The 23,239-nt window shown below is 37.7% G+C and overlaps 1 protein-coding gene across 4 annotated transcripts in view; it reads right to left on the reverse strand.

Annotated features, from left to right (window-relative positions):
• Positions 1–23,239, reverse strand: part of tspan4a (tetraspanin 4a) — a 118,652-nt gene that overhangs the window by 22,707 nt on the left and 72,706 nt on the right. For all 4 annotated transcript variants that reach the window (XM_051380210.1, XM_051380211.1, XM_051380208.1 and 1 more), the window contains one exon: positions 13,113–13,187. In XM_051380210.1, coding sequence (XP_051236170.1) covers positions 13,113–13,187 — 75 coding nt within the window. The remainder of the gene's footprint in view (positions 1–13,112; positions 13,188–23,239) is intronic.

Raw genomic sequence — 23,239 nt, forward strand, 5'->3', positions numbered from 1 at the left:
AAGGCTGTATGCACAGCAGCATAGTTTTCAGGTGAGCGGTGTGGCAGCAGGCATGGAAGCGAAAGAGTGAGCAGTGTATGGTGAATTAAGCACGTCCACATAAACTGCCTCCAGCACCTCCTGGAAATTACCTGGTGTGAGTGTGTGTGTGTGTCTCACTGAAAGACTTGTAAAGACCAACTGCAGAAGCATTGTGGTCATGATCACCCAGTGCCAGCTGCAGTGGCTGGGGCATGTAATAAGGATGCCCCCGTGTTGGCTATCCCGCAGAGTGTTATATGGCCAGTTACATCATGGTCGACGCTCAGCTGGAGGGCTGAAGAAGCACTCCAATGATCGGATGAAAACGCTTTGAGGAATTGCAAGATCAGACATGAGGACCTGGAGGATGCTGCTGCTGCTGACAACTGCAACAGCTGTGTAGGGATGGGGCCTGTATCCTGGAGATGGGGAGGACAACCAGAAGACAGCAGAAGAGAGCCGGGCGAAATACAGTAATGGTTGCCACCACCACCACCGCTTGTGGGTCCAAGACAGCATTGTTCAGCGGACAAAGGTCTTACTGTTAAGGGAGTGGATGTTGTCTCGAGTTTATATGCTGTAGTGCAAGGAATAATCCATCTGAGTGTAGTGGCTGACTAGAGTTGACGCCACTCGCAGGCTTTGATTTGTTGTTTCTTGAAGTAAACATTGTTAAAATAAAATATAAGTTGTAAAGAAGGGAGCAATTTTAGATGTAAATATCTAAAACCAAACTATTTTACTTCAATTTTAACAACTACAGTTAGCAGTTGGTCTCTCTCTTGCTCGTCAGCTGGCTTGACTGGATTGTGATTAACAGAAGGCTCCTGACAACAAGGCAGTTTATTTGCTGAATTATTTATTTAGAAGAGAAACAAACAAAGGCTACTACAGCCAGGATGGAATAGATGCTGAGGTCATGTTTTTAATTCCACAACTAGAGGTTTTTGATTAGCCACCAAAAAGTCAATAAAATGTCCCATTTTTCTAGTTTTTATATTTTAATTTAACTGTTGAATAGATTTTCTGGATAGATTTGATCTCTCTACACAATACTCTATTTCAAAGCCTCTTAGAATATAAATGATACAAAATGTATTTATTACCCCCCCGTCCAATATAAGAAGTTATTTATATTAAAATATCAGAATCACCATGTGAAATGTATTTGTAATTGTAGAATATCAACACCCTCTCTTGTCACTAAAACTCTCAAACACAGTATCGTCCCTGAAATTACCCTGGTGTTCTGTGGTAGCTACAATCTTGAACAGACCCCCGAAAACATTAGCTTATCTTGTTTTAAAGCTGAACTCCAAAAGTTAGGAGCTAATGGGAAACTGAACAGAACTCATGATTGTCAGCTTTTCATTCACAGTGATGTATTTCTTTTTCCAACATAATTAAAAGTCTTGAAAGAGAATTGTTTTGTGTGACTTCTGGAACTGATTGAGTGGCATAAGCTGTACAAATTTGCCAAAACTAATTTACATCTGGCAAAATGTATTTAGCAGTATTTTCAACCTCAGCACATCTAACTGGTCAGATTGAACAATTTAAATTTTTCCAAACACAGACCAAATGGTGAACTAATTTTATCCAAAGCTAAAAATATAAACTTTATATCTATTGTGATTTTTCCAGCAGGAGTCGAACTCCCAAACTGTCAGTATTAGTGCCCTCCTCTGTCTATTGTCGTGAAGACTTGACAGATGCTGCAACACAGTGAACGTTCACCTGTGGCTAATGTTTGACAGTGCTGTGAGTGGGTTTTCAGCCTTTGCAAGGAGCCCTCTTTGGATTTCAACCCCTCAAATAGTGCTGTTTTATTATTCATGCACCAGACAAACCAAGACAGCGTGCAATATGTTATTCTCTTCAGCTAAATAACCACATAAAATCTTTTCCAATCTGTAACCCAAACGCCACTTGTAAAGAAATTGCACAAACCAAGAACATAAAGTTTAGATCTAACAAACGTCTTGAAAGCGACCAAATACTCAAGGAGGAGCAGGACAAGCAAAGGGAAATAAAAGGCACCAGAATATCCAACTCGACCTGGACAAAAGCTTGTCTCGTTCACAGGAAAAATGTATTCGCTTCCACTGAAAGGTGGAATTTATGAATTCCAGACACATAGTTTTAGGTAAAAACCCTGTGCAATAAACTTGTGGCACAAACTTTCACTGTTTGTGTTAATTATTTTATTATTACTGTTTAAGTGGGCAGTTTTGACATGTAAACTTAGACACAACTCCAAAAATGATTATATCAAGTTTGAGATGGGAAATGAGCAGAAAAATATCGAATGCTGGACACTTGGGCAGAATGATGATAGCCTTATCAGAAGGAGAGATATTCAGTCTGATATTTTCGACCTTATCTAAAAAGAATTTTTAAAAGTCCTCACAGCCAACTGGTGAGGGTCCAGGCTACTCTAAATATGAGTCAGGGGTTATGGCAGATATTCTTTATAATCCTAGAAAAGTATTTTTCTCTCACACTACAAGGGGTTTTTAGTCAGGAAAAAGTCTGAATTTATCACCGATGCCACCATATGACCTACATAAGACCATAAACAAGAATATTTGCCATTTCTGTATAGTTTTTACTTAATGCCTGCCACTGGTTCAGATTCAGTTGGATTCCCTTTGAAATCAAACAAATGTTGTGGAGGTACTACTGCTTTTGTCCACAGGGGACACCACAATCAACAAAACGAAAGTTTGATGTAACTGCTTTAAATGCCATTGTAATTTCCCAAGGAATGTATATCATGATTTGATAAATAAATGATACCAAAACTAATTTCATAGCAATATCAACATTGTCCTACTATAGGGGTGAAATTCAATTTAAATCTACTGAGTCACGTAGAACGCTTTGACTCATATCCAATATTCAGCAATATTCTGGTTCTGTGAATAATTTATGGCACCAATGGGCGGAGATTTGACCATCTGGTATTGACAGTTTATTAACTTCCATATCCATTCAAGTTTTACATTTCAATCCACAAGGGAAACCCCACTGAGCAAAAAAGGGAACATTTGATAATAACAACCTGTCTTTGCAGTTCTTTGATGCTGTATACAACATGGTGTACGTTCCCCGGGGATGTAGAAACATGAAACCTTTTTGTTGACACATGACCTATTATTTAAACATCAAATCCTAATGTAATAAACAATACTATAATTTGCATGCTGTAATAAAGCATAACTAATTTGAGTTCAGTTTCTCCCTGTATCGGGTTGACGTAATGTTTTATGTTTATTAAAATGTATTTCTAGGAGTGGTTTCACATTCCAGTTTACTTCCTCCTGCAAAAGCTTCGCTGTGTTCCTTCATAATATTGGGATCTTAGCCAGATTGCAATTTAAATTATTTATAATTACCGTCTCTGCAATTCCTCAACATTAGCTGCAGCACTAACTGCACATTCCCATGTCACTTATATGCCAAGTCTCCACCAACAAATATGTTGTCTGTTTGCTGATCATCTCAATTTGTCTCTCATATTAACATTGGCCTGACGTGGGTGTATTTTAGCAATGTGATTAGCCAGGGGTGTTTATATAATTGCATTTCTTCAGTCTACATGAAATGAAAGTTTCTCAGGCTTGAAATATATTCAGACAGGGGTGCTGCATTTTGATATCTTGACAAGCTAAAATGTTTTGACGGCTGATGCTGGAACAGTAATGATGTGGAAAAATGGAGCCATCAAGCTTAAAATGGGATTTCCGTGGGTCTCACGTGTCGTATGTCTAAAGCTTTAGATATGATACTTGTAGTTTGCTTTACTGCATGAGTGGTTGCAGTTATAGTGTGTTCACAAGTGGATACTTTTTCTATTTCTCTCTACTATTTCTACTCTACTAAGCTATTTCACAATTTAACATGTTTAGTCAGTGCAACAAGGCAAAGAGTTGATGTGTGAGTGGGACTGACAGCAGAAACAGACCCTGGTTCTCAGGAGAAATGATGCATGTCAATAGAATTTACCATGAGACATCTTCTCACTGCAAAAACTGGATTTTAGTTTCAAACACATCCAACAGGATAAAACAAGGTTTACACAGCAGAACAGACTGTTCTTATGAGAGCAGGTCCCTGTTCAGATAAGCATGAAAGATCACTTAAGATTATTCAGTAACACTTTACTTTAACTAAGAAATATATAAACACTTTATTTATTTATTTATTTATAACACACTGTTGTAAGCAGATATAAAAGGACATTTTAAGTGTTTAACAGTTAAAACGTATATGAACCATATTTGGGTGTCTGCACAGTTCATGAATAAATTATAACACAGTAGAAGAGAAAAACAGAACAAATCTTTATAGTCGATTATAAAACAAGCTAGCTGCTCTGCAAGGCTTTGAGTTAAATGCCATTATCAGCATGCTAACATGCTCACATTGACAATGCATGCAATGCATGTGCATAACATGCTGATGTTTAGCAGGTAAAATGTTTACATGTGTACTCTGTTAGCTGAACATCTAGGGTTGGCTGGATGATGGGCGTTTCATTAGCTTTGCTTTGGACCTGATGACAGTGCTAGAGGAAAAGTTAAGGGATCACCAAGGGATTACAATTAATCCTGTGAGACATGAATGTGTGAACCAAATTCCATGGGAATCAGTCTAATACTTGAGACATTTTAATAAAAATCACAATTGCCCCTTGAGGCAAATTTGTGATATTGGACCATATTAATAAAACTGACTTGAGGATTCATGCTGGAGTGCCTTGGCAGCTGAATGGTTACATCTAGCGACCTTTGTTGCATCACTCTTTCTCTCCCTGTTTTCTGTCTGACTCTTCACCTGTCACTATCCAATAAAAGCAACAAATCCTCCATTTGTATGCCACACATTTATAGACGGTTACAGACTGTTTATAAATGTGGCGTGTGAAGACACATTGACCTTGAACGTTAAGTTCTGACCACAGAAATATTAGTTTGACAAAACATTCTTAATTCGAGGTCCACCTACTATACATTTCCCACAACCTTCAGCCACATCAACGGATGGAGTTTTCTCAGTTGTCAGAGAGAGTGAAGAAATATTTATAATTTTGTACATTATACATTTATAATAGTTGATGAATATAATAAATAAATCATGTATATTTCATATTCAAATAATACATAAAGATGTGTATACATCACTTAGAGAGGCTTCACAGAAAAAGTTGACAACTACTTTCATTAACACTTGAAGATGTGCCCTTACAAAGGCGGTCAATAAAGTATTACTGATTTTTAATAGCAGGCATATTTCTAAGTTTTATAAATGACACCATCAGAAAAAAAATACGTGGCCACTATGTCTGCTGTTGTAGATGTAGTAATAGTCATGATTCATTTTAACAGCTGCAGTGCCCTTTGGGTTTGTGGATGAGGTCTTTTGGGGATCCAACCTGACCATAGCTCTTCATGACTTCCTTTTTACAGCAGCATTACCTCACCTTGACTCGTCCCAAAGCACACAAGCAAATAGGAAATCACCTTCACAGCTGCCCCGTGACAGGCACCTCGTTTAACCATCAACCACTGAGCAGCAGAGGAAATAGCTCATGCTGCATTGACCCAATAACTAACAACATGTCCTGTAGTGGTGAGAACGCAAATGATCCTAGCGGTCACACTGTAGTTACACACTGAAATTAGGTTATGTTAATCCACGTGCACCACTTAAAAACAGAAACAACCATGGGGGTTGCATTTCTGGGCCCATTTTGTTGTTTAGTATTTTACGTTCTCATTATTGGATTATCTCATTTATATATTATATTTTCAATAGAGCCTTAAATGATTCATTCGGTTTAACAACATCATGAAGTTTAACTTCAAAGTCGATTTTGACAGAAGTTTGTGGTTAAATAAACAATCTCACACCAGCTTTGGTAGCCTTTCTATCCTTTTGCATGATAACACATGGCGTTTTCCAGTTTGTCATGAAGATGGGATTGTAGTTCTAGAAAATATTCCTATTAGGAAAGTGCCAATGCCTCAGATTTCAAGACAAGGATCTTCTTTTCAGACTTGCCCTATTCTAACAGTGTTCAAACCAAAAAAGAGAAATGTATCGTAACAAAGACAGACACCAATTTTCCCGCTCAGAGTACCCTGAATAGATTATATTACAACACAACTATAAGACGTGTTGCTTTTTATGTAAAGGTCACAGCTCTCAACTATAAACGCTCACTCATATGGTAATTTGTCTTTTCATTCCTCAGTCTAAATGTAAAATTCACTTTTCACACCTAGAGCCAGACGGTTGTCAAACGCCTTTCCTGTGAGTGCAGGAAATCACTAACTTTAGCAGAAGCAAGTTGAGGTGAATTCAGTACAATAAAAAATGTGTATGACAACTGCAGTGAACATCACTGACTGATGACATGGAGCAGTTTAAGAGTGTCTGAGGGCAGCCTTTTTTCCTTTAATTTTAACCCATCAATGTCAAAATGAAACCTTTTAGCTACAGGGTCTTTATTGCAAACAGTGTTTGAAGTCAAAGATCCTAGTAGATGCAGAAGTCTGCTGTATATCACTGCTGTTGTCAAACGAGTATTGGATTTGAATCTTAAATCAAAGTGTTCAGAGATATATCTGATTGATGTCTTCTCAACTGCTCACACAGCACAGTCTGAACTGAGTGTGTGTCTATGTCTGAGCACCCAACACAAATATTGATAATTGGTTTCATTTCAACTGGGGATGGATAAAACTATTGCAATTATACTGTACAAAGAAGGCACTGTTTATACATCTGTTACAATATAAAGGATTCTGATGTAATAAGCCTTCTAAATCAGTGTATGCAAGCACAGTTTTTCAGCTATTGATCTGGTTTTGGATCATTTATATAAACAGACTCCAAGTCCTATTAATATAGTTGCATAACAGCTTTATATGTACCTCAGGGGCAACGTATCAAGGAGCTAGAGCAAGGATGGCTTATAATTTCTATCACTTGCTTTGTATCTATTGAATGTCAGCATTTTCATTTGGTTGGTTTCATTCAAGTGTTCACTCCATTACTTGTGCTGAGACCTTTCAATATCCCTGCAGGCTGTTTGAAGAGTAACTTAATTTACTTGTCTACTACTCTAAGTACTTCCATAAGTACTAGTAGTGGAAGGGTATTCAAATCCTAAAAAAAAAAAAAAGTACTACAAGGAGTTTTTTACTGGTCTCAATGTATGACTCTTTATGACCTATATAAGCAAACAAGACCATCACAGACACAGCAAAAAAAACTATAAAAAGACTATATTATAATATATTAATGTTATGTTAGCCAGTTAAAAAAGGAAGCAGGAAGAGTTTTTGATGATGTAGTATTATACACTGGCCTTGCTACCGAGCTATATCTTCTGTTGGCTTGCTTTAATGAAGACGTAACATTACTCGGAATAGTTGATAGTTAGTTGTAGGCTTACACGTAAGCTAGGTGTATGAACGGTACCAAAACAAAGTTTCTTCTTTCACTATCGTCACATTACAGTTATTAATCTTACATACCTCATCACTATGCACCCTGCAAAGAGCTGTGTTTGAAAAAAAAAAAAAAAAAATATGGTACAGGGCTAACAAAATGAAAGTTTCTTGTAACTGCTTCAAGCAAAAATAGCAATACACTATATAAAAAACATTTGATTCCAAGTAAAAAAAAAAAAAAAAAAAAATTACCTGACAAATGTACTGTCAAAAATGTTAGTATTCAGTACATACAATCCTAAACCAAAACATTGCTGATGGTGTGCTATTGTTAGTGCTCTGTTTATTTTTGTCTGGGGATATTTTCCCTTGAGGGGATAAATAAAGCCATGCAGACTAGATTGTAAACTACAGCGGGGATGGTATAAAACAGCCATACATCAATTTTCAATATCACCCCGCTTAGTCAAACTCATTTTATTCACTTTGACACAGTGGCTCCACTGAAGTTAACCTCATAGGACCTTTTCATCATCCTTAGGAATCAACAAAGTGAAACAAACGGCGCCCGTTTCAGCTGCATGGAAGATCTGTGAGCTGTTTGAAGTAGCTTCCAGCTGCGTAACAGAGCTTTTTATCACGTCTAAAGCAGGTGTAATAAACTGGACCACTGAGCGTGACCATCCCTGAAGCCTTGGATGGAGTTCATCAACATGCAGCCACTGCTTCACTCTGTTTAAGTTGTGGCATCTGGAAGGCTTTGCACACTGGAGGAATGGCACCGACTTGTACTCCAACTGCAGGACTGCTTCCAGGGAGTTACCATGGTGATGGAGGATGTGAAAAGCAGCAGGTCCTAATAATCAGAAATAAACTAGAGCTCTAAAAACTGTGGGACACTCTAGAGGATAAAATCAAAGTAATACTGACAAGGATCTCATGAAATGTGGGTCCAAAAATATTTGTGTACAGAAAGAAGCACTGGCCAGTTTTCGCTGGTCTGAATGTTTTTTCCCCACAGAGGAAGTTTATATATGCCATATTAAGACTACATTTTCGCAAATAATAAATAACCCCAGGTATTTATTTGAAAAAAAAAAAAAACAACTGTTTAAACTATATTTTAACCACTTTAATAATGGAGCCAAAGCAACACTAAAATACAGTTTGACTCATGTTTAAAGGGTTTTAAATATTTTGTGTTTGCTTTAAATTGCATTTCATGTCATAATAACCTCTACACCTGGAGTTAGAAGTAATAGTGGGGTTGGTCCGATAATACCAGAGCCACAATCACTGTCAGTCATAGCGATGTGTCATTCGTGAACCAGTCACCTCTATGACACAGCTCCTTCAAGTGAACGTTGGGAGATGGGGTTTTTTATATGAATATAAGACAGAATTATTATTATTATTTCTTTTGTTTGAACAGGGACAGTGCACAATAAAACATTAACCCTGTATATAACAAGGAGAGATGCATTGCACCGGGTTTTTAGCAAGTTGCTATTTTCCACCCGTAGACCCTGGTCAGGTATGGCAGAATGAGGATGGCCTTTGTTCAATGCAATCAAAAAAGGTCACTTTGGTAATAACATAAACTTGCACCAATGGCACTAAAATCTGCCCCGATGCAGGTAACTAAGTGGAAAGGGGTTCTTTTACATTCACTCAGATTTCAGTTTCAGAATCCTCATCATCACTTTTAGTCAGAAAACAAGAGACTAAAGGGAGATATGCACTAAGTTGAGGAAGGATCAGAATGTCCTAGGTGTGCAGTTCTCCATCTCTGTTATGCCCTACAGAATGGGTTCTGTCACCGCCTGATTGGCCAAGAGGGGAATGCACCAAGCTGCTCTCAATCATTGTTTAGGAGTCAGTCCCCACACGCTGTGAAACAGGTGATCCAAATGATCCTCCAGTCAACCCAGAGGAATTCTGATATTCAGTTAAAATGAATTGGGGGAAAAAAGGAAATTAAAAGACAAGTACAAAAGAATGAGAGACTGCTACAGACCCAAGCATTGTGACACGTTACATTATTTTAGGTTTTTATACCAAGCATAATGTAAAATTATGGTATTCTTATGGTTTAGCGTAATTATATTGACAAATTTAAGTGATAATATGAGTACACATACCAATCATAGTTCAAAACATTACTACACATTAGCCTGAATTATAAAAACCAGAAGTGGAACCAAATAAAAAGCCGACTCTTATTGCTGAGCCGAGCCAAATGAACTGACTTACTCAAAAAAGCTGGAATTCCCATCACTATTTTATTATTTAAAGCAGCTAATGTACTATCATCTTCGAGAGAGCAAGGTAGTACCATGGTTTACGTGGTGCATCATTAATAAGACACGTAGAATACATTTTCATCACCATCAAAAGATTGTCAAGCATTAAGCCTTTCTTTTCACTATTCTCAGTTAATTCCTGTATCAAATGCTTGAGAAATAGCTCCAAATGATTTTCCTCAATCATTCCACTTTTGTGTGGCGCAAACATCAGCAGCAGAGCACCAAAGAGTGCATTCACTAAGAGGTGTTTTTAAGCCCACAACATGATCTAACATCACAGGAAACAGTTTTTGTGGAGACAATTCCAGCAATCTTTGATGAAATAATAACAGTACAATGAAACAGATTCTTTTATTGTTTTGTATTGATCCAATTGACGCTAGTGTGGATTTCCAAAACAAGACTTAATATCAGTAGTGTAGTATCCGCCTGTCCATCAATCAGTTTGTTTGCATGGGATGTGGACACTGCTCTCCTAAGAATAATGACAGCAAAGACTTCTTTTTTCAAGCAGCTGAAAATTAGGATATGTCTTTCTTATTCTTATATAAGGATAATGGTCGGATGTGGAAAGCATGATTTAAACATCCGATTAAGGGTTTCAAATCTTGTCTTCACTTATCGCCAATGACAGTGATCTTAGCCGAGTGGTTAAGTTGGTTAAAAAAACCAGACCTTAACCATAGGGGCGTAGTTTATAAAATAATCATGAGTAGTTTTGGGAGTGATTGTTGCTAGTGCACGTTTTAAACAAGTGGATAATTTCATTCAACACAAATAAACTGTAGCCTCAGAATGGTTCCTATTATTTTGATCTACAACACTCTTTGTAGTAAGGGACCATGCACACTACCTAACGAAAACATAATACCTCAGTGAATTTTTAGTTACTGTGCAAAAGCTAAAAAAGTCCCTTTGCTGCCAAATAATTAAGTAACCCATGTTGTTAGATGTGCCTTGTGATATTTATACTGTACAACTTTTCTTCAGTTTTCCAGCAGTGATCACGTTTAGCCATTTACAAAGTAAACAAGTCCCATGCTGTTTTAAAAATATCAATGGCAGTTCTTGCAATGGCTGCCCATTCTTTACTGTGAGTGATTCCCCTTGGTGCAACGGTTCTGCAGAACATCTATACCATCACTAACTTTTTACTCTTTGTCGCTAATCGCCTCCTGGGTAGACAAAACTGAATTATTCAGAGGCTGAATAATGGGGTGCACTGAACATAAGGGAACACAGTTCCTAAGAGAAAGGTGAGGCGTGACAGAAGACAACATTCATTAAGAGCTAAACCAAGCAGTGCTGATTGGCTGAAAGCCCAGAAGAACGTGCCACTACAGAAATACTCATTGGGTTACACCAACAAAGACAAACTGAGATGGAAATACAACACATTAAGCAATCATATAATCATGCCAGAATTACAATAACAAAGAGATAAAAGCCAGTACAAAGTATGTGCAGGTTCAAGGTCTATGGTCGCAAGTATAATTCAGACAGAAACATGGGGAAATATCAAAGTTGGGTGTTATTTACCAAAATGAGCGGCTGGGTTAGCCTTGTCCTAAATCTTTGGGGATAATGCTCTCTGTCCCTGCACATAAATAATGTAACACAAGTGGTTGAGTAATTGCCAATGATTTATGATGGGGCTCTAAAGTGAAGTCCTCTCTCCTCTCCAGCCGTCAGCAGTCGCATTCAGTGCCTTTAGGGGGTGTCCAATATACTGTACACTAAAAAAAATGAGAGCACCTGCAGAATTTGTTCGTAAATCTTATTATTTCATCTAAGATACTCAAGTCCTGTATCGGGATGAAGTCAAGTCAATCAGTCCATCAGGAGAGAAATAATCGCCAACACTTTTGATAATCGATTAATCATTGTAGTAATTATTTAAGCAGAAATGCTCAAATATTCTCAGGCTCCATCTTCTCAAATGTGTGGATTTGCTGTTATGCTCTATTTTATATATTGTATACTAAAAATCTTTGTGTTTTGAGTCTGTTGGTTGAACAAACCAAGCAATTTAAAGATGTCACCTTGTGCTCTATGAAAATGTTATCAGCATTTTATGGTCTGAACAATTCATCAGTCAGTCTACAATGAAAACAAACACTAGTTGCAGCCCTGAATGCTCTACCAAATTTGAAATGGTAATTTAATTGCTAATTGATGAAGGATCAACCATGAAATTATACAAAAGCAGTCATTTGTTCACTGCTGTTCTCATTTTTACTGCTTGCCATGTTGCCTGTAATTTAATTTAACTAGTAATTTGATTAAAACACAGCAAAACATGCTTTGGACTTTTGATTATATTATTACAAAATGTTCAGGCCCTTTTGTTTGTTAAGAATTTAATTGTGCCTTTAAGTGATTATGTGAATAGTCGGAGCAGTCCTCAGACTGTAGTAACAGCTGTTCTACATTACAAGATAACATATATAGAATTTTCAAGACTTTTAAGGCAATGTTTTTAGAAGGCACCCGGACCATATTTTCAAACTTTTGAGTCATTCATAGCATCAACCGAGACATTTTTCCGGATTTAATCCCTCCAGTGGTCAAACTAATCTCACAATAATACCCATTGTCAAGATTAGGTTTGTTATTATGTGTTTGATAGATATTTTGGCAGAATAAAAGACACACTGTCACTGCTTACAAACGAGTCTCCAGGGTTTAGTATTTGCAATGCCACACAACAATAATATGTTGTACATATTGTTAAGATATCCCAACAAATCCAAAATCCAGCCCTTAAACCCTTTATTAAGATTAAGATAAAGGGACTTTAACATGCTCTTTCAATGCATTATTAAAACCTTAGCTGAAAATGTGAAGGGATTACAAATTCATATTAGGAGAGGGATAGCTCATCCGCTTCTTTTCTCCTGGCTGACTTGTTTATTTACTGGGAAAGTCATCCAAAATGGATGAGCTAAGATATATTAAGGTTTATTAACAAGGAAAGGGAATTGTGGACAGTGTGTTTTTTTTCCCAGTCTTGGAGCCCAGAGATAGATGTGAGTGTGTCAACCAAAGAAATATCATTTCAGTTTCATTAATTAAACCATCATTTATGCAGAATGTCAGCTGACATGCTCTTTTCTTAACCAACAAACAAACACAGCTTGTATGAACTTTCTCTGTATGAACAACCTTGCTGCTGAGACTCATCCTTTTACATACCAGCTTCTATCTGAAACATCAGCAATCTGCATGACATATGAAGAGCTTTTCCACAGCCACTTATTATCTTGCTCAGCTGGAGAAAATCACAGGATATACCACAATGAGAGCAATCAGGGTGTCTTACCTCGTCTTGATAGATGAAGAAAAGCATGATGGACAGAATCTCCAGGAAGAAGATGAGCAGGAGGAGGATGAAGAACTGTGGAGACACAATGGGAAGAGAGAGGCCAACTGAGTTATTTAATACACCATTTATCAGTGAGCAGGAAAAGGCCACAGGGGAATAATAGGCACCTGTCTGTGAAGAGAGAATTAAGTGTAAATTAAAGGGAAGGGTAGAGGCAGCAGAAACCAGAGTGTGTGAGGCAGTGAAAGGAAAAAGTAAGAAAAGAACGAAATGGCCACAGACTGTCAAGGAGAAGGAGTTGGCGAAGTAAGGACGATCGAAGAGCTGTAGATCGTTCAGCCTCGATATTTCTAACTGACAGGTCAGGAGAGCAGAGAGAGATGAGGAGGTCGGACAATCATAGCAAGTAGGACAGACTGGGAGAGGTGATATACAGTTTTCCTCTATCCACTTTTAAATTTGTTAAAAGAGCCACATTTTATTCCTCACCAATCCCCACCCACCCCTCCTCTCTATGGCAGCTGGGATGAGCTGCTTGATGGGTGATACATCTTATTCCTGTGGGCCCATGTGAGTGCTTAAAACAGTTACGAGCTCATCCATCAGCTACTCCGCTAGAACATGGCTGACTTTCACACATGGGAGTGACTGTCTGAACCAGGGAGGGGTGACATATTTTGAGAGACAATGGTATAATGTTCAACAGGGTCACAAAAGGATCTCAGTTAAATGGCAATAGATTATCAAATGATGTCTCTAGACAAATCCATCTGCACACACCAACTCTGTGCTGTATTTTGGAGAACAATAGTGGTAAACTTTTTCTCTGTCTTTCTGTCCACCACTTTGGTCTCGACTGTATCCCAGAAACTTCTCTTTGGATCTATTAAATGTGGTACAGATATCCACAGTGCTACTTCTAGATACAAAAAGTGAGTATTATTAGATTTTGTCACTTCTATTATTATTCTTTGTCTTGCTTAAATTTTGAGGATAGTCATGCTCTACAGTTCCCCTAATTTGGGGGATGTAAAGTGGAAGTATAATGTTGCCATGGAGCCAATTACCTTTCTTCTTCATTTTATTTTTAAATTTTTGCAAACTGAAAATGTTAAAAAGTGTTAGCAGCTAATGGCCCAGTGTATTTAGGAGGATCTATAATATTCATAGGTATGTTTTTGTTAACGTATATTCACCTGGAAATAAGACTTGTTACTTAGAATGAGCCTTTTACATCTACAGATGTTGAGGGTCATCTTCCATCGAGTCTGCTATGTTGAACTGCCATGTGTCCACAGTAGCCCAAAAGATACAAACCACACACTGACACTAGGGTCATTCTCATTTTTTGTGCATTTCGTGGCCACCATAGTTTCTCCTTTGCACTTAGAAGGGGAGGGTGGCTCTCACTGAATTGCTGAAGAAAATAAAAACATTTGATGATTGCTAAGTTTTTTTTTAATGGTTTCTAAGCCGATTTATGATTTATGAACAATTCCATATAATGACATCACTGGTAAAATGAAAATTGCAGGATATGGCAGAAGGGTTTGTTTTTTTATCGGGGACATTTTCACCTTTATCAGATATGACGATATAGAGATACAGGAAACAAGCATACTAACATATAAACCTAAAACGGTGAATGTGGTAAACAAGCATTATACCTGCTGCTACATCAGCATGTTTACATTGTGAGCATGCTGGCATGCTGACGTTCGCTTTCAGCTCAAAGCCCCACTGTGTTTAAGTACAGTCTCACAGAGCTGCTGGTGTTGCTCTATTGTTTTTTTGAGAGTGAGAAAGCTTGAGACCATCTCAAAGGGTCAAAACAGATTTTAAAAGTAGAGATGTTGTTTTTCAAAGACATCATGGCTACATGTCCTCTGTGTATTTCAGGTATTTACTTGACAGTGGATGTGAGCGTTGCTAGTTCACAAGACTGGCATCGAACAGAGCTGCCAGTCGCCCCTGAGGTCTTTTTGGCAGCACCTGCATGAATGAATCACTAAGCATGGCAACACTGGAAGGTGAGAGACTGAGTAGGTAACAGCATAAAGCCCACAGTGTCTTTGACTCACTCATGCTCTTTTGAAGAGGTGCTCTTAAACAACCGTCTGAAATCAATTTCTATTGTTCTGTCAGACTTCATTGTCTGAATTTAATGCTCTATGTTGTGTAAAAATTTCAGGTAACTCCAATTTTGGGGGACTTTTGGGTGTTTATTTAAACTGAAGAAATATGTTCCACTGTGGATTGAGGAAGTTTAAGCTTTTAGGGGTGATGAAATCCATTAACAAGCCATTAATGTCAAGTGTACAGTTCAGTCAAGTGAGGAAAGACTTTTAGAAACAAGGTTCTACCCCAGTCACAGTCAAATGTTAATATGCACCACAGTTACAGAAGTAGATTTACCAAAAAAAAAATGGCAAAAGCCAAGTTTTAATACTTAATAAATGTGCCATTTTGTCTTTTAGTGAAATTTCTTGACCTGCTGTTGGTCCTTAAAAGAAAACATTTTCCTTCTACAGTGTTGGGAGTTAAGGGTCAGCTGAGAAACTCTAAAAAATTTAGATTCAGCATCTGGTCAAGAGTTCTACAGCAGATTCATACTGCCACAGGCACTCTAACCTTCTTATTGGATTATGTTTTTCCTACTTAGACCTGCATTAATCGATTCTTGGCCAGTAGAAGGCAGATGAAATCCAAAACAAGCAGGCAGACCATGAATCCATTCTGACAGACCTTAACAAATGATCACTTAGTTGAGCTCTTATGGAAAAGTGCTAGTAAGTGGGTTGCTCACAAATACTTATTATCTGCACATCAAGCAGAGGAGCCAGATAATTAAACTGAACCACCGTCGCATTTGCACCTAATTTTTTAGTTTGACATACATGGTTGCTGATTTCTGTAGGAGGGATTATTTTTCCCTATATACTAGCAACAGCTCATACAGTTGTGTCTACCTATTCCACAATTGTGGCCATTTCAGGCATTTTGGTGTTGCAATTTTTCCGGCTCTGGCACATGAAGATGGCATCCCAATTCTTAATCTTGCTTATACACGCATGGTTGGCTTGCTTATCTTTCCAACTGGGAAAATTATAGGACATTTGATTTGAAGTTGCTATAAAAGGTTTTTGAATGCATTGCTCTGCTATGTATGGATATTTTGTTTGTCAATCTCTGATGGCTAATTAAACTTGCACCATAACATTAAGTGTTTTGACTAAAGAGAATTTGCAAGGATCTATTGGTAGAAATTGAATATAATATGCATGTATAACAACCTAATAATAAGAATTGTTGTGTTACCGTAGAATGAGCCTCTTATATCTACAGATGCCATGGGTTGCCTTCCGTGTTGAACCATCATATTCTTTGCTTTCTCTCCTTTTTATAATTTAACTCCCTGTCTCTAAATGGCCCTTTGCTCTGCTTTGTTCTTCGGTGTTTCTTTGAGACCATGAAATCACACCAGAGAGCAAAGGGACATCGTTAAGAATGAGAAACGGATACTCACCAGCACTTGGAAAACAAACAGATCCATCCCCTGTGGCTCTCTGAATATTTCCCCATTAATCTGTTCTTAATAAGAAATATGACTCCTCTTCTTTAGACCACAGGCAATATCCAGACTCAATGGGATCATTTGATGGTAGAAGACTGCATTTTGGTGTTATAATATACAACATGAAAGCTGTTGAATTAGCTTGAGGAATTTCAAATTGCTGCATTGAATGGCTTACTATTATCAAATGGGTTGCCGAAAATAACTGTAAATGATGACGATCCATTTGTAAACTGTAGAAAGGCTAATGATGATAAAAGCAATAACAGCGTGCCAATTAAGACAAGTGCAGTGGAATCGCTCTGAAGCTGTTGGTTCCTTGATGAAACATAATTCATTTAAAAGGACAGATGCAACTTCCCAGTCGTGTTAATAATAATAATAATAACATCTAAACAGCTGGTTGCCAACAGGTCTTCTGCTCGGCATTAAAAAAAATTGTTTGAGACGTAAAATAGAAAACAGCATAATTTGTTCCAAATTACTTTGAAAGGCTGTTGCCTAACAAGACTGTTTATGTGACAGACAAGCCAGGCAGTGGAAAAACATTTGCATCTGCTCTTCTGTTTAATGGTAGTTTGTCTTTAAACTAAGGTTTGTGTAAATGGCCTTGGATACAGTATATCTCAGCTAGAATCTAAAATTTAAGTTGGGGTCGTTTTGGGCTGGTGTGAGCTCAGTGTCTCACTGTGATAAATTATTATAAACAAAGACTCAGATCCCATTACAAAAGGACCAAAACAGACTCAATATGTTTTTCCTGGATTGTCATTATTCAAACTGAAATACATTATTCTGTTTGCACCAGTGACTTCCAGCAGTATAACTGCAGGAAAGATTTATAGGAGATCAGAATAAAAGGAAACAAAATGGGACTATAAACAGTTTTTTTACAGAGCAAAAAGCTTTACATTTTACTAAACTGCTGTCCAACAACATTCTTATGATTTTCAAACTTATCGCTATTTACTGTCAGTGGTGGACGAAGCACTCAGATCTTCTACTTAGGTAAAAGTACCAATACCACAATAAAAATGTCATTATAACCAAAAGTCCTTTATTTGAAACTCTAATTAAAAGCCCCACTGTGTAGGATTTAGTGGCATATAGCAGTGTAGTTTGAGATTGCAACTCCCTCGCTTTGTTCTCACCTTCCTTCCAATGAAGGAGAAACTACAGTGGTTGCAAACCGTGTGAAAAATGTGTACGGCCCTATCTATCCAAGTGTTTTATTTGCTCATTGTGGACTACTGTTGAAACGGTTTAACATGGCAGCCTCTGTGGAAGGCTTCTTTAGATATAAATGGCTCATTCTAAAGTAACAAAAACAATTGTTATTGTCACTAATGAAAACACAGTTATGCATATTATATTTAATTTCTGCCAAGAGAACCTCTAAAAAAAAAAAAAAAAAAAAGTATTTCCCTCTGAAATTGTTGTGGAGGAGAAGTCGAAAGTAAAATTGTTATACAACCTCAAAATGTAGCACCTCATCATTGCAGTAATTTTCACCACTTTGCATGACATAATGTGACATTCCTATATATAAACGATCAAACGTAATACTCTCTGTATGTTGTAGGCTGCTTTCATCCCTGAAATCCTTACCCTGATCTTGTAGTCACTGGCTGAGCAATAGCAAAAAAGATTCATTTTTGGCCTCAAGACTTCTCATTTCTCATCACCAGATAACACGAAGAATTTGAAGCCAGGAAAGCTGTACAGTATTTTCTCTTGCTACTGCTTTCCCTGTGCAAGCCTATGAGATACAGATAGTACCGACACATGTAATGGTGTATATTATCATGTCCGTCTATCACAAGAGAGATAAACCTCAGTGAAGTGGTCCTTTAAGACCTCTCAATTCTACTCGTGGTGGACGGGTGTCCTGCAGGTTTTAGTTCCATTACAGTTTTTGTACCGTGAGAGTTAATGACCCACAGCTGGTCTGTATCTAACCGACACCTTCAGGGGGGAACAAAAACCTGCAGGATACCGACTTCTCCAGCGACCAGAAGAGACCTCCACAGGGTTATGCTTTTCGTGAAGTATTTTCATGTTTTCAGCTTGTTTTATTGCAGCAGAGCAGTTCCACAGTAATAGCGTTACAATTAGTCGCAAGAGAGCTGAGATTTATGTTGTAATATTTAAGTATGACTTTAATACATCTGAAGAACACTAGCTTTTATTAGCCACTAAAGTCTAAATGCAGATTGCACGCATTATGAAAATTTATATAACCCACTCCAGAGGTCCCCATTGCATATATATGTTATTTATGTTATGTCTTGACATGACCAGTAGTGCTGATATCCCAGTTTAGCAGAGATTGATGCCTTAGCAGGGCTTCAGGATGAGAACTATAATCAAAGTCCAGGCAAAGGGATTGATTCCTTCATGTTCATCCATGCTGTGATTTCCTCGCAGTGTTAAAGCTACAGTGGCTCAGCCATGTCAGGCGCACAGTCCTTCAGCGCCTCCAAAATCAATACCCTTTGGGATCTTGCTGCCTTGAGTGTATATGGAGGAAAGCCTTTGAGGTGATAGCTGTGTTCTTTTTATGTGGTGGGTCCAATCATTTTTACAGACTCTATATCTCGGACCCGTGTAAAGCTGCTCAGTATAAACAATCTGCCTCTATTTACACTACAATGATCTCACCTTTCTGACAAATTTGATGCAGATTAGGTCACATACCTACCACACCTCCTCTGTGCCTTTTGACTTGCACCAGTATTGACTGTCTGAACTTACTGGTGTGAAACATGACTGTAATTACCCATTACCCTGATGAGAATTGACCCTAAATGACTGTTATTTACAATTTCAAAGGACAGGGTATAGATTTTGCTCCAAAATGTCATGACTGGTGCATTGCACTCAAATGACAAAAAGCACCTGAAAGACTTGATTCAACATGACACATGCTTTACTAATTCACAAATGCGAACCAGTCTGGAACCTCTCACTTCATTTTTTATTTCTAAGTGGTTTTATTACCAGGTGCAGACCAAAATGCCTCTGGATGCAATTGGATAGATCTACAACCAATAAGAGTAACAAAACCTATAGCGCTGAGCGGCACATGCAAATTGGGGCAGTGCTTGGTCAGCTTTTGTTTTGAAAACATTAAATTAATACTTGACCAGCACTGCCTAGTTTGACTGTTTGATCTGCAATGGATGCAATCGGATAGACCTACAATCAGAGCAGCCAAATGTGGGACTGTTCAGATCTCAATCAGTGACACTCCTCTGTCAATTGTCGTATAAAACCTGCCCCATAATAATTAAACGATTGGTCTGATCGGATCCAAAGCTGGTGGAAAGGCTGGATATTTGATCAGGTTACTCTAGAAACTCGCTGTTAGCTGCACACAAAACCAAATTCTATGCTCAGTCTCTTACTAATTAAAGTGCACCTTTGGAGTCATGTCTGACTTTTCTCCTTAAGTTGGCAGCCTTAGTCTTTTTGTAAAACAGCCAGATATTTTGTAATCCAATTGCTCATCTGCTATGTTGAGTTTTGTGTCTGTCCGTGCCTTGAAAGAGCTCCAACAGTTACCCAGTATAGTCTAAAAATGAAAAGGACTTTTATTTTCAGAACCGTCAACACATGAAATACCTCTTTATATTCTTTCTAACTAACCATTCTATTGTTCTAACTTCAACTTTATAACTTCATCGCTCATAGTATGCAGCTGATGATAGGAAATATATCTTCAGGGCCTTTTAAAGGCTTCTTTTTTTGAGCGATCTGTTTCCACACTAATATGCAACCCATATTCTATAACTTTGTCCAAAGACTGCTGCAATACCTCTGCTTGAAGCTTACACCAGGAATGTCTGTGAAGTTTTACATTCATATAAAAGCTAAAATGTCTTTGAAGTTATTCAGATCACAGAATTTAGAAAGCATATTTTAAAAACTGTAAACCACTATCTCTGATGTTTGTTGCAACAAATTACAAGACACACAAAAGGCAATAATACGTTTGCCAGCACAGAGCGCAACAGTCATTCCTCATATATCTCACAGCAATGTTGCAATACTCTGTGTCCCTCATCAGTGATCAACATGCTAATTAGCCCTGAAATTTGAAGGGAAAAAAGTCTTTTCTAATCTCTGTGAAGAACTGGCTGCTCTGTCACTCATTAAAGCAGACTTATAATTCGCCCGGTCTCATTATATTGACACAGCGCAGGAATTCGTCTGGTCACTGTGGGGAAAATGTCATGGATCATGCTAATGATCGACACTCACACTGATTCCCACAGAGCTCATAATTGCTTTCTCCTGCTGTGCCATTTTTCTAATGATTAATAAAAAAATTTCCCCACCAAGAATTATTCTTTCTGATAAATGCTGTGCAGTGTCTGTGCTTGATTACATGAGCTTGTTTGTTTATCAAAATACTTATTAATCTTGTAAGGATCTGGAGGTCACACTTTACCAGGGATGCCTGGGTTGAAATTGGAGCTCAGTTCAAAATGTGTTTAAATTAGAGCATAAAAATGTTTGATATTTGATGTCAAACCCTGATTTACATATTAGTAAGTATATATGTCTTTTCCCTTGGCAAGTCAAGTGTTAGACACTCCTGCTGTAAACTCATATCAAAATTCATCATAGCACACAGCGCTTTTTTACATTTACTAAATATCTCTGTCTGCTGTTTTATTGATATCAGTGGTAATATTGACCAAAAGGAGGAAAGTTTGGAACCCCACTTACAGTCCTTACTGTAACTGTAGCTAATATCTGTACTTTTTTAGTGTTCTTGTTGGTAGCCACGTTGCATTTGTAGCTTTTTGATAAATTTGAATGCTGAATAGTGGGAGGTTCCACGTTTCTACTGCTGAGAGTAGATGACCTGAAATGCAATTATTCAAGCAAAACAGGTAATCAGAATTTACTATAAATCATTGTCATGATGGACTGTACTGCATATGCACTTGTTTTGAGTCAATTTAAGCACTTGTGATGAATAATAGGCCTATTGAAGTGTGTTACTGATACTTAATGTGAAATTATTTCATAATACAAGATATACATTATTAGTTGAGAGTGGTTATATTAATGGTAGTGTTTGTAGTCATGATGTGTTGCACTGCTCTTTCCTGTGATTACAACAATGCTGTCAGTACTTCATCATGAATGAGACAGCTGTTTACCCCCCAAACAAACGAGCAGGGGGACTGTTCTACTGAGATTAGCGAAGCTACTAAAAATATCTCCAGACATTAAACTGAAGAGTAAAAGAGCAACCGAGTGCTTCCAAGGGGAGGCCTTGACAACAAGGCTTGACCCCCATATGGCCCATAAACTGCAGTGGAAAATTAAAATGTAATTTTCATTTTAATAGAAAGACTGAAAACATTCTCTTTAATACATAATGGCTGTTATTTGTATTCTGTTGGCTGTGTTTTGCCCATTTTCCTTCAAATTAGTGAAACAGTGTTTCTCTGGATTGCAACATGTGGGAAATGTCAGAGGGTTTGCATTTTTTTATATGTATGAAAACACACTGATACAGCATTCAACTTAACATGCTAGCATCATCATATACTAAGTCACATAACCAACAACAAGTTCACTGGAAAAACGGCAAGAAACTGTTAATGCCCCTTTATTGCCATTAAATAGAGGTTAATTGTCTGCAAAGTAGTAGTTTGCCTGGATTTAGCTGTTTGTGTAATATTAGAGGGCGTACAGTACTAAATTTGTGTCACTGTGAGCTGTGACATTGTTTTTAGTCAAGTCACCAATTGGTTTGTGTCAGTGTGGCATTTACATCATCATCTACATTATTAACAATGTCTCAAAACGCTGTAGGCAGGCCATTATTTATATAATTAACAATGTCTTAACAAGCTGAAGGTGAAAATTTTAGTCGACCATCAATTTCGATGGCAATAAGCTGCAGCTAATTAATATTAATGCAGGGCGTTTGTCACTGAACCACAAAGGTAAACTCTCTGCTGTCGTTAACATGCATGTACGTATATACTATTAAAGCTTGATCGAAGGTTTCTCTCAAAAACTGTATCATTTTGACGTTTGAAGGGATAGAGAGTCTTTTTGCAGTGGTGGGTCTTCCTCTAGATAAATGACTTGGCGTTAACTGATCACATAACGTCATTTGGCAGACGGGCAGTTGGCAGCTAGCTCTGTGGCTGTCAAATGTATAAACGGACAGCTGCTGATAGTCTGACTGTCCCAGTTAAACTTAAACATATCATATAAATGTTTTCAGTTTACATATTCTCAATCCTGACCTTCAGGATTTGGGGCTGGGAGGTTAGCTGTTAGAATTAGCCACTAAAATGTCTGTCGGATATAAAAACTTTTACATTTCCATCTTTTACATAGTTCATCAACGCGTCTAACAACCCAGAACACATTGTGGAAACTAACTACTCAAGGTGCTTCTTCCTTAGATTTTGTGTTGAAGTTTTTAGTTTCTCTCAGCGCTGCTTAATCTTTCCTTTGTCTATAAACCATAGTGATTATTGAGACTCATAATAACACTGCATTTCTGCTTCTATCA

The sequence above is a fragment of the Dicentrarchus labrax genome, unplaced genomic scaffold (genome assembly GCF_905237075.1).
Source record: "Dicentrarchus labrax unplaced genomic scaffold, dlabrax2021, whole genome shotgun sequence".
Lineage (NCBI taxonomy): Eukaryota > Metazoa > Chordata > Actinopteri > Moronidae > Dicentrarchus > Dicentrarchus labrax.